At 39.3% G+C, this 13,352-nt stretch overlaps 1 protein-coding gene across 1 annotated transcript; it reads right to left on the bottom strand.

Annotated features, from left to right (window-relative positions):
* Window positions 1–3,344: 3,344 nt before the first annotated feature.
* On the bottom strand, window positions 3,345–13,347 carry LOC135463888 (serine/threonine-protein kinase RIO3-like). The gene is made up of 11 exons (XM_064741349.1): window positions 12,864–13,347; window positions 11,436–11,605; window positions 10,898–10,993; window positions 10,364–10,476; window positions 9,154–9,297; window positions 8,095–8,222; window positions 6,527–6,712; window positions 5,806–5,965; window positions 5,012–5,182; window positions 4,412–4,516; window positions 3,345–3,784 (listed from the first exon to the last, which is right to left on the bottom strand). The coding sequence occupies exons 1-11, from the start codon at window positions 13,061–13,063 to the stop codon at window positions 3,587–3,589; spliced, it is 1,671 nt and encodes a 556-aa protein (XP_064597419.1). The 5' UTR covers window positions 13,064–13,347; the 3' UTR covers window positions 3,345–3,586.
* Window positions 13,348–13,352: the final 5 nt, after the last annotated feature.

The raw sequence follows: 13,352 nt of genomic DNA, 5'->3' as shown, positions 1-13,352 counted from the left end.
CCATAATGCTGGCCGCAGTCGTGTAAGTGAAATATTCTCGAGTACGGCGTGAAATACCACTCAAATAAATAAAAATAAATAAATCGACTTCATCCAGACAATCATAAGCATTAGCTGACTGTTGTCACGATTGTGTGATGACTGAGAATTGCGCGTTGACGTATGCTTGGGGTTTTTATGTCTCGTACTTAGCAATTTTTCAGTCCTATGACGAGGAGGAGTCGTTAGATGTGTGGTCATATACTGTGTCTTGTGGCAGGGCGAGTATATTTGAGATTTTAGCCAAATTCAGCAGCAAATGTAGTATTCCAAAGTCAAAGCATAACAGCATCAAATTTAGTTCATATTGAACACACTGTTACACAATTATTTTTGGGCAAATTACTAAACTGAAGACTTGGTTTAAAGTTAAATCTGGTATTGAGTCTTAAACAGTTTTGAACAACTGGGCCCTCTACCGTAATAATTTACCAAACAGAAACTTTTAAGGAACAAGTGTTTCTAGCACATTTCTTTCGCCTATTTCATATCCTCGAGGCCAGAAGCCACATTAAGACAACAGCATCTCCATCAGTCACATTTACAAACACACAAGAAGATATGGTAACGGTGAAATAATTTATTCTGTAACAAATACATTATTTTCCATGAACGGTGTTACCACATACCATGAAAACATTCTCTGCATATCCTCCACATACAATATTAAAAATTTCAACAGTCTTGATCTTCCAAAGACATAGGGACCTCCGTGGCTCAGTCGGTTAGCGCGCTAGCGCAGCATAATGACCCAGGAGCCTCTCAACAATGCGGTCGCTGTGAGTTCAAGTCCAGCTCATGCTGGCTTCCTCTCCGGTCGTAAGTGGGAAGGTCTGCCAGCAACCTGCGGATGGTTGAGGGTTTCCCCCGCGTTCTGCTCGGTTTCCAACCACCATAATGCTGGCTGCTGTCGTATAAGTGATATATTCTTGAGTACGGCGTAAAACACCAATCAAAAAAAAAAAAAAAAATCTTCCAAAGACAACCTCAGTGGGTACTTCAGAGGACAGAGAAAACTGTAACCATACCCTGACTCTTTCTCCAAAGGGGATACAAGTATAGAGAAAATTGTAAAAATGTACTGACAATGTAACAAAACCTGACTCATCCCAGAGACAGGATAGGATTACAGAAACCTGTAACAAAATCTTGACTCCCACACAGGATATGGGGGGTGGGGTGGGTACTTCAGAGGATACAGAAACTTGTAACAAAACATACTCTTCCCCCAAACAGGATATACTAGGAGGCTCTTCAGAGGAAACAGAAAATTGTAACCATGTATGGTCTCATACTCCAAATAGGTTATGAGGAGGCTCTGCACATGATCCGCAGAAAATCAGTGAAGGATGTACAATTTCTTTTTATCGGATTGTCCTTCATGTTTATTTATTTTTGTGATTGATGTTTAATGTCGTACTCAAGAATATTTCACTTACACCATGGCATCCAGCATTATGATGGGAGGACATCGGGCTCCCATCTGGCTGACTGACTGTTTGTCATTTACAAACAATAGTATTGTTAATAGTGCAAGTGTATGTTTAAATGTCAATAGATCTGCATAACTGGGGACTTTTGACACTCTCTGCCCCTATCTTGCCCATCTTGAACAAAGTTTCTTGACACACTTTCCCATCCTCAGGAGCACACATACCTTATGAAGAGTCCCTTACCCATTACAACCAACACATACATGCACATGTAATAACCTACACATACATGCACATGTAATAACCTACACATACATGTACATGTAATAACCTACACATACATGCACATGTAATAACCTACACATACATGTACATGTAATAACCTACACATACATGTACATGTAATAAGTATTGCAGTTGTCGCTACAGGGGATAGATGTTGATCATCAAGTGGTCCGAATCAAACTGTAATTCTTCAACCGTTTTCACATGTTTGCAAGGTGTTTGTTCAGACACATTCTGAAGGCATTATTTCTGTGCACATTAATAAAATTACACTTTCTGTGAAGCCCCCAAAAATTAGCCGATCCAACCAATGTAGTTATGACTCCAAAATTAAATTAGAAATGCGCATATTTTGCGCTGGAAGTGGCTCTTTCATATGCGAAAAGGTTGAGGAATTAGGCTAAGTTTATCATGATACAACGTACATGTACAACTGCCCCTTGTGTTATGGTATAGAATCCCCGTTAGGAATCTGTCAATGTTTACGTATCCCGCATTTCCTTTCCGTGAACATAATACATAAAGTGGTACATGACTGAACATAAAGCCTTGTATATTTATAGTTAAACTCTTTCCACACATCGACTGTTCTAATGGCAGTGGCTGATTATGTTGACATATGGCCACAATCTCCAGATGGTTTCTGTCACATCAGCAATATTGAGGCCATCATTATAAATTTGTCGAGGGGATTGTATAATGGGCTTTCACTTTTCTTTCAAAATTTACTTGTTTAAAATGCATACCCTTTTCATTAACCAGAATAGAAACAAAAATTTCTTTACTGGCTTACCCTACTTTATTACCTCATAGGGTTGGGCAACCAACAAAAAATTTTTAAGTATGGCCATTTCAGTGGAATGTAATACAAAGCTGTACTTGTTATGGTCATAACACTGAAAAAAAAGACAACATGATTTTGTAAAAAAGAATGTAAAATGTTGTCTGGCCAATTGCAGAGTCACTAAAACAGTCCCTAAGACAATGTAGAAGGCATTAGGAAACTCAATTCTTTACTTGCAGCACAAGATCCTTCCTATATAAATGTTGTGTGGATATATCTTTGAACAAAGTCACTGCTGTACGTATTAACTAATGAAGTTTTTTAAAATCCACAACCAAATCTTATGATTCTGAAAAATAATGTGATCAAATAAAAAAAACAAAACAAAGTAAACAATAAAAACAGAAAATTATTAAGACTTTTACGTACAAACAGAATATTCAAATCTGGCAATGTAAAGGAAACAACATCTATAAGCAGCTCATTGTTGGTCTAGGTTCATGTACTGATAAATATGGGAGTATTCATATTGGAAGATTGCAAATCAACCTTTGCCTAACCACAAAAGTACTGTCTCTGTCATGACATTGATACAAGTGATGCCAAAATGTTCCTTATCCGACTCCCAAGAGAAACTGGACCAGTACAGATACAGGTTCAATACCTCCTCCTTTCCATTAAAACAGAAAAAAACTATGAACATTCATTCCTATTACCTGTCATTTGAATGTAGGTTTAAACCATGCCAACTTCCACTATGATGTGTCAGCATGATATCTGGTTTAAACCAGTCTGCCAGCCGGCAAGCCAACCAGTCAGCAAGCAACTCAATCAGCCAGCCAACTGGACAGCCGACAAGCCAGCCAGCAAGCCCACCAAACCAGTCAGCAAGCCATCCTGCCAGCGACACAACTGGCCTCCCATCCACTGATCCAGCCAGCTGCCCATCCATTGATGCAGCCTGTCAGCCATACCCTTGAAGAACAACGGCGCAGACATGATTTAAGGAAATATTGATCCTATGGTTTTAAGGACCGTGCAGAGTTCATTCCCTTGCTTCCTCATCCTCTTCTGCTTCAGGAGGTGAATCTTCTTCACTGTCTGACAAAGTGACATGCGCCAAAGCTGATTTTTTCTCCTTCACTGACTCCTCGAAGAAGTAGTCAAACGCATATTCTTTCTTTGAGAATTCTTTAGCACGAAATGTGATGCTCTTTGAACGATCTTGTTCATAGCGACAAATCTGAGTTGAAAAATGAAAAGAAATGCCAATTATATCATAATTTTGCTCATGTCCTGTTCTTCCATAGAATAATGCTCTCAGGAGTTTCTATAAAGTGTTTGAAACCAATACTATTTTGTGACTTAATCTGCATAAAACTGTACACCAGTTGTAACATCCTACATAAAGTTGATGTCGTCTTGCATTCAGACCCATTATTAAGTGAATGGCCTATGTTAATAGACTGGATGGGAAAAAATTTAACCGACTATCCAAACCGAATGATAGAGCAATTCTCTAATAAATCACATCTAAAATCCCTCAACTACACATGTACATGTATCAGAGAATTTTCTTTTTCATGTGTTTCAAAACCTTGTCACCCTATTTAGAAAAAATCCTTTTTAAGTACATTTACCCTAATTCTTTGACCTTTTCAAACATCTCTGCAAGTAATATTTGGAAACATTCTGATAGAACTATGGGCTTTGCAAGGTTTTATGAAGCTTCCATCTTTAGTGACACAAGCAAATCATTTCTGGTGTCATTTGCACAACAGCTGTAGATATAAATTCCACTTCAGAGGTTGAAAGGGTTGAAGCTTTACAGTATGTAGAAAATGCCTTACATCAAGGGACATTCCCATACCTCTATCAAGAAAACCTCTCCTTCCCCCTTCAGACTCAGGTCTGTGATGTCATTGAACAAAGCCTCTGGGGTGGGAACATCGTACACGCCCTGCTTCTTGAAAAACTGAAATAGATCACGAGGTCGTAAGTCGACTATGATAAGATAATTCTTCTGAAGGTTAGATATGACCTAAAAATTCTCCCCCAACAAGTGCATGTATGGAAGCCATGAAGTTGTGCTATGGAAGCCATGAAGTTGTGCTATGGAAGCCATGAAGTTGTGATATTAAATCTCTTTTTGTTTTTTTCAGCAAGATATCACTCTATCTACCAACCAAACTCTTTCTATAAGAAATATCTGCTCTTGAAAGTTTCCTGAAAAAAAGTTCTTTAGAGACAAAAACAGGGGATAAAATATTACTGTTCATGCCGAAACTCAAAATTATTTCAGTACAATTTCATCATACTTTCCAAATAAACTTGAAAACACCTTCCACGGTCAACACAACTCTTGGGATGAAGAACAATTTTAGGTTAAGTACAGTGACTTTGTTTTGTTGATTAAGACATATCAAACCTTTTTTCCTCAAACTTAATCAGCGCCTGAAACCGTTCTTACCGTGACAATGTTGATACAGTCTCTGTAGAGGAACTCAAATGCTTTAGGGTGTTGTACGTCCACAGCCTGGCTGACATCAATAAACCAAACTTTCTCTTCATGCCACAATAAATTGTACTCGCTCAAATCTGCGTGCACCAGTAAACATCTGTTGTGTAGAGTCTTCATTGCCTGTGAAGTAAATAAAGACTTTTTTTTTTTTTGCTGTTTAAAAAAAGATTTCAACAACAACTTTATCTTCCATGTACAGTGCACATGTATAAATCTGGCAATGTGCAAGTAGAGAAGACAAAGCTCAAGGAGAGGTAGTGAACGTCATTTCTAAAGTAATCTTTGATGAAGCACATCCTCACATCAATGTGTCTTTTAAAACACAAAAGTATAAATATGGCCAGTATATGGAAGTCAGCTTTCCTCCCACTATTATCATTTGTTTATCTGATTAGTGTTTACGCCGTACTCATGAATACTTCACTTATACAACGGCGACCAACATTATGAAGGGAGGAAACCAGACAGAGCCTGGTGAAAACCCACGACCATCCGCAGGTTGCTGACAGACCTTCCCACCTACGGCCGGAGAGGAAGCCAACTCACAGCAACCGCATTGGTAAGAGACTCCTGGGTCATTACGCTGCGCTGGCGCGCTAACCAACTGAGCCACGGAGGCCCCTCCTCCCACTATAATGCTGACTGCTGTCATATATGTAAAACACCAAAAAATTCAGCCTTTTTTTCCTTCAGTATTTCGAATTAGAAATATTGAACTGTCACCAGTCTCTTTATTATCTCACCGTGACTGTCTGTTCATAAGCGTCCTGCCAGAGTTCTGTGGGGAGACGAACTTCCTTGAGTTTTGGCGCTGGTTTCTGGTCCTTGCCAACAAATGACATCACCAGCACATGCTTCTTCAGAGCCACTACGGATGGACACGGAATGTTGAATTTCCTCATTCTGTAAAAGGAACAGTGACAATCAAATTACATTTTGACTGCCGTACCTTAATCCTTCTATGTACGCTATGAGTGAAGGTAAATGTCTTTGTATCATACATTTTGAATGTTATATGGTAGCTGATGGCAAAAGGCATCTTTAACTTTGATACATAAAGTGTATAAACTGTCATTGCAAATGTCCTCCCTCTTTTCGTTCCATTTGTCCTTTTGACCACTACCGGTAGCATATTCAGTGACATGTATGAGGAAATCGTCTGACACCCTGATGTGTTGGACGTCACATTCATAAAACATTATATCACAGGCCACTGACTCACACCAAATTCAAAAACACTATAAAAAGTTGAATGGCTACACCATTTTTTTTCCTTCAAATTTGACCTTTCTAAAGAGAGTATGGCTTTAAGTGTAAGATATAAGGCTGATCTACTGAAGCGTTGTATTCTCAGCCTTTCCAGAAAGTAAACAAAAAATCGAAGGCAAACAAAGATGGCCGGCAACTGTCTGCACCAAATGCACTGGAGACATTTAACATGACCTAATACAAACATGACCTTACCTATTCAAATTACATGTTTCTTTCTCGGCCCAAATTCTGATGATTTTGCGAGGGTTGAACTTCTTGTAGTCGTCCCTGATAAATCTATGATCCCCGTGAACATATTTCTCTCTGGTCTTGAACTCATTCAGCGTTGTCTTGTACACTTTGATAGCGCATTCCTCGGGGACAGGGTGTTCATCAACACTGAAACAACGACCATCAAAACAATAGGCTTGAGTCAGTGAATGAATGTTTATAGCTGTACACCGCATCAGCAACACTGCAGCCATATCATGGCCATCTAATTCACAGCAGACTTTATTCAGTATTAAAACAGCGTCATGACTATATCCCCAGTGTCAAGACTAACAGATAAACTGTGATGGCTGACATGCTACAGCATTTTTGCTTCAGGTCTGATACCTGGCATGGTGTTCCAGTGAGGCACAACCCCACTGCGTTTGGCAGAATTATGCAGCATGCCTGGTGTGTCTGGCATTAAACCCCAGTGTGGCACCATGCCTGGTGTGTTTGAGAGTGTGTTCCAGTAAGGCAGCAAGTCTGGTGTATTTGGGCGGATGTTCCAGTGAGGCAGCATGTGGGGTATATTTGGGAGGATGTTCCACTGGGGCAGCATGCCTGGTGTGTTTGAGCGGGTGTGCCATTGAGGCAGCAAGTCTGGTGTATTTGGGTGAATGTTCCAGTGAGGCAGCATGCCCGGTGTGTTTAAGAGGGTGTGCCAGTTAGGCAGCAAGTCTGGTGTATTTGGGCGGATGTTCCAGTGAGGTAGCATGCGTGGTATATTTGGGAGGATGTTCCAGTGGGGCAGCATGCCTGGTGTGTTTGAGAGGGTGTTCCAGTGAGCCAACAAGTCTGGTGTATTTGGGAGGATGTTCCAGTGAGGTAGCATGCGTGGTGTTTCATAAATACCATAGTCAATCCTTTCATAACATAGGCACCACAAAAAGAATGGATTCAAGGAGATTCTTGGAAATTTACCTTTCTGAAGGTACTGAATCTGCACCTCATGTGTCAAATCAGTTGAAATCAAAGCACCTTAACCTATTACCCACAACTATCATCCCAAAATAATTCTGTCTATACATACGATACGAATAAATTTCAGGCAACTCTTCACCTACTACTCACCCTGCTGTATTATAAGGTAGGTCAAAAGATCATATGAAATGTTTATATACACAAGTAAATTACTACATTAAATTCACCTGTAATACTTTTTTAAGCAACTAGTTTTAATTACCTAAAATTTTGTCCACAATGAATTTTCTCATTTTCACAGATTCTGACAGTTCAATTTCAGAAAGATATTTTTTTAAGTTGGTTTAGAAGGTAGGATGATATTTTACTGGGAAAATCTAAGTTCCAAAAGCAAAAGTCACATTTGACAACATTAATTTGCTTCCTAAAACGCCCTTTTCTGGTCGAAACTGGATAACAAGTAGGGTATATGTAAAAATACTACTGTTCTACAGCAGGATGACTGGTGAAATATTCCATCAAATTACAGATGATTTACTTTACACTGTAAGACCATTTTGCTCACTCTGAGCAGTGTTCAAACCTACCTGCCACCAAAAGCGTGGAAGACAATCGATTCCTTGCCAGCACTGATGCTTCCTGTCACAGACTCTAGCAGTCCAATGTTGACCAACTTGTAAATCAGCAAGCGAGTCCGTTCATCCATCACATGTTCCTGTTAATTCATGTACGATACAAGATTAGTGAAATTTTTTTCCAATTACAGCTACAGCTACATTGGTATATGTATGTATGCCTGGGGGAGTACTTTGAACTTAACAATTTTTCACTTATATGACAGGGAGGAGTCACTGGGTGTGTGTACATACACTGTGTCTCTTAGAAACATGGTGAGTTCATGCTGCCAAAGTGCTGACGCCAATGAAGTATCATGCCGAAGACACCAAACATGACACCCCAGCCAGTTACATTATACTGACACCAGGCAAACCAGTCCTGTTTCTTTGCTCTAACCTCCCATGCGAGGCAGCAACAAGTACCAATTTTGAAGCCTTTAGTATGACGTGACCCGGGTTTGATCCCAGGTCTCCCGACTTCGAGGTAGACAGTCTACCTCGAAGCCACCGAAGCAGTCCACTGTAATTCTGATGTGAGGTATTAGCCTCACCAGGTAAATGTGCATAATATTGACAAAAAATATTCTCATTACCCCTTTCTCACTTTCGATTAATTGATTTCTTTGATTGGTGTCTTTTGGGGTGTCTGTATTTTACATTTCACACAATACTGTCTCTTGTAAATAACATTTCATTGTTACATTCAATTTTATTGTTTACATTTTTTCCTTAATTCAATTTTTTGGAACTACATGTACTGATACATTACTATGTACATGACCACTTTGCATTAAACTGCTTCATTCATTTGTTTCCTGTCCATGTACAAATTACTATATCACTTCTATCAGTGTTACCATAAATTATTAAAGGATGTGCATCTAGAAGGCCTTGGGGAAGAACAATTTTTTGGCAAATTCACCACGCATTTAATAAAGATATCACAGAAATACAATTTATTTGCACAAAATCAACTGATTTTGTGAAATGAAATGATTTTGTGAATCTTCTATCCAGAGGTTAACTTACAGCTGTGGAGTGTTCTTTTTTCTCGTGGACACGGTGGCTCCTCTTGTTCTCTGACAGAGAATGTAATTTGAGCTTGTTGTACACGTGGTTTGGTAGTTTCATATCCATCCCTTCACCGTCACCAACCTCAAACTCGGGCGGGAACTGAATCAGCAGAAATCAAAGAGATAACATAAATAATCCTTCCAAATGCCTTAAATCTCTTCACAAAGATTCTCCAAAACACTTCACAAAAGCACTAGTGTGTAATTCAGAGGACACTGAATTTTACATCTTAATCCCATGATTGTTCTTCCACATTACATGTATATTTTAAAGGAATAAAAAGGGCCTCCATGGCTCACTTGGTTAGCATGCCAGGGCAGCGTAATGACTCAGGAGCCTCTCACCAATGACTCAGGAGATGGAGAGTTTAAGTCCAGCTCACGCTGGCTTCCTCTTCGGCTGTACATGGGAAGGTCAGTTAGCAACCTGCGGATGGTCGTAGGTTTCTCCTGGGCGCTGCCCGGTTTCCTCCCACCATAATGCTGACCGTCGTCGTATAAGTGAAATATTCTTGAGTACGGCATAAAACACCAATCAAATAAATAAATAAATAAAAGTATAAAAAAATAGACAACCAGCACCTGAAAACTGAAAACAAACAGTTCATATCTATCTTCATGTACAAATTACATAATGAAAAACAAGATATACATGTAGTGTAGAACACTGCCTCCTCTCAAATTACTTATTCATTTATTTGATGAGGGTTTTATGACATACTCAAGAAAATTCCCCTCAAATTAACAACGGGAATTATAATTGGACCTTTGCATATGATAATAGATATTCTCTCATGCAACGAATTAACCACCTTTCACTTGTTTTACTGTTAAGTCTGAATTGAATTTATATACTTTTCACACTTCAAGATGATGGACGTGCTCCAGTTGTATACATGTTTTAATTTTCTAGGGGTTTAACGGCACATCCACAAGTCCAAAAGAAGCCACTGGGGTTTGACAACTATTTGACAAACCTCTTGACTAACACCCAGCCACAGCTGGATTTGAACCTGCGACCTCATGGTTCTTAAATATTGATACAATTCTGAGACCAACTTTGAAGGATGGAAATTTAAAATTAAATCCCAAATATGAAATGGTGAAATTTAAATTTCAACGCAACTAGCATCATTAAAATAACATCAAAATGTCTGATTCTATACCTCCATCATTCTAGTGGCATTCCTTCGTCCACAAATCACAGCGTCATGTTTAGTTGTGATGTTTTTTCCTTTTCCAGAGATCCCTATTCTGTTGAATACTGGGGAGGGTTCGTCTGTGGGAGAAACAGTCTAGAGCTTTAAATAATATTCAACAGAATTGTAATACATGTGTTATATTATGACTGACTACTGTGGATGAATGGTTTTACTTGAATTGAACTCACAGCAACCTACATATTTAACACCCAATGGCTAGTACTACATATTGTACTGATACTGTCTCTCTCCGATTTTACGTATGCTGATGGATGGAGAGGCACCTCTGTACAGAGTGAAAGATGCAGGCGCTGGGCAGATCCAGTCCAATCCGAAACGAGGCAATATGTTACGTAGGTAGACATGGCTTCTTCTTCGGTCTTCCAGCAACCTCCTGAACGTCGTTGGTTTTTCCCTAGGCATTGCTCATCCCTGGAGAATTTTGTCTGATGAGGGATTATGGTATGTACGATACTGGGAGAAAACATGGTAACTTACCCCAGCCTGTACTCTGCTCCTCTAAGTCTTCCTCATCACCCTCCTCAGGGCCCAGGGCAGGGTGTGAGGAGCGGTAGTTAAGGAATGATATAGACACTGTAATAAAAGAAACACAGAGCAGGATGAGAGGAGCCATAGTTCAAGAATGATGTAGACACTGTAACAAGACAAACACAGACAGGGAGTGAGAAGTCAGTGGTAGTTCAGGAATAATTTAGACACTGTAACAAGACAAAACACAGGGCAGGGTGAGACAAGACTATGCACAACACAATGTAGTTCAGGAATGACAGACACTGTAGGGTTGAGAGGAGTGGCAGTTCCAGAATGACAAAAACTTTACCAACACACGCTGTCATTAGTAAATAAATCATAATCAATACTTTGAAATCTGTCGCATAAATTATATAGGTTTATTTATTCAATTGGCGTACTCAGAAATTTTACACATATACGAAGACTGTCATGTTTATATGGTCACATAAATTGATCAATGAGCAAAATATTACATATACACAACTACAAGCTGGACACTGACCCTTGCTTGTTCCATTCAGCTTGTTTTCTTTTCTCTGGAGTTGCTGGTCAAACTCTTTGTCAAACTCATGCTGTAACATCTCTGCCAAGAGGATGTCATTCTTTGTGTCGTCACTGTCAACACCAGCAGCAAGCATCGCGGCCAGGGTAGCATCATCAATTTCTTGCTGGCTATAAAAAGAGATATAGACTATGAATTTTTTTTACAGCTAAGTGACATTTAACAAAACAAATCAAACAGCTGGACTGGGGCAGAAAATATATCTCTATTATGTTTTAAGATGTCAATCTTAAACCTGTAGTCTAGTCAACTCACAGATAACATTTGAATCTTAATCTTCCTCAATTTACATATTAATGTCAGAAAATAAGCCTTTATCACCTCTCAACACAAATTCAACATTTAACATTGGCTAGCTGGTACACAGGAACGTTGAGGAATTTCCCAAGATCCGCCAATTTACTTCCCTTTGTCATATTATTAGAATATCTATCCAGTATAAGCCCAATAAACATTTCAGGGGTCTTGGGAGTTAACACAGATTTAAGCAAGACAATGTAGGGTCTCCCCTAGCCCTGAAAAACTCCAACTCCTTTTCTTATATTGGCCTAGCGTCGTTGGATTCTTGACACTAACAGTATTAATGTTTTACTCAACGAAGGTCTGGGATGATTCTCTTTGTTATCACACAAGTCTTATGCAAATAAAAGACCAACCTAAAGACCTGCTTTTCCACACTCACCACACTTTCACCATGTGCCACCGGGTGTCCCCGCTTGCTTTAGAATAGATTTATTATATTATTATATATAATTATTATTGAGCAGCTACATGTAGGTCTATGTGCATGTCCTGCTTGACAGTGGAGCAGTAGGAAGATGGCGGCCACTCCGAGGAGCATGTGTGGTGGAAGCCTTCATGGCTATAATAAATCTATTCAAAAAAGCTGTGGTGTGGTGGGTGCAGAAAGCAGGTCTTTAGGTTGGTGTCTTTTATTTGCATGCTACTTGTTCGATAACAAAGGCAATAAGCCTGGAACTTCGTTGAGTACGAAATTAATACTATTAGCGTCAAGACTCCAACAACACTAGGCCAACATATAAAAGGAGTTGGAGACTTTCTGGGCTAGGCTCCTCCCAAACTACAACTAACTACAAGACCTGATTTTAGGGTAGGTGTCAGCGGCACTGGTGAATCAACAGATAGATGTATAATCAATCTAGCAACTACCGTAAAATCATGCCTTTAATCTACGTTATTTTGTAAGCGTACCCACCTTGTCTTGCCTATATCTGTGTCACCCCATGATACCCTGCAATGTCACTTCACAAATATTATATTTACCCTAATTTTACTAAAATTGATAAAAACAAATACTTATTTGCAATTTTGGCCTTATGGTTACTTGAACTAGTTCAAGATTCATACCACTTTTTATCTGACATCAAATGATCTTCTTCTGTTAGCTCTACAGCCAGTTGTTCACTCATCACATCTTGAAATGAACACGGCGTAGTTGTTGTTGATGATGGTTTTCCCCAGGGACTCGACGTCTGATTTTTGTTCCAAGGATTTGAGCCAGTATTTGCAATAACCGTCACTGGTGCTTTTTCTACACTTCCTTCCATCGTCTTTAGATTTCGGTGAAATAAATTTCTTTGAGTCGAAGATAAAATGATTGAGTTAAAAGCTAAGTTCTTATCAAACAAATGTGAACACGAAATGACGTTTCCCAAAGAATGTCGCCACGTGAACTGATGAACTAACTCGTCTTTTACAGTTGTTTTACGCGTGTGCGTCCTACTTATAAGTAACAGGAGTACAAGGATAACGAATATTCCCCAAAATAAAGTGGTAAATGTTGCCCAACAGATGTGTCACTGACTTACACCTGTTTCGTCAAAATACCCGGAAGTG

Source organism: Liolophura sinensis, chromosome 3 (assembly GCF_032854445.1).
Source record: "Liolophura sinensis isolate JHLJ2023 chromosome 3, CUHK_Ljap_v2, whole genome shotgun sequence".
NCBI lineage: Eukaryota > Metazoa > Mollusca > Polyplacophora > Chitonida > Chitonidae > Liolophura > Liolophura sinensis.
Note: the sequence above shows the minus strand (reverse complement) of the source record. Positions and strands in the feature narration are given on the sequence as shown.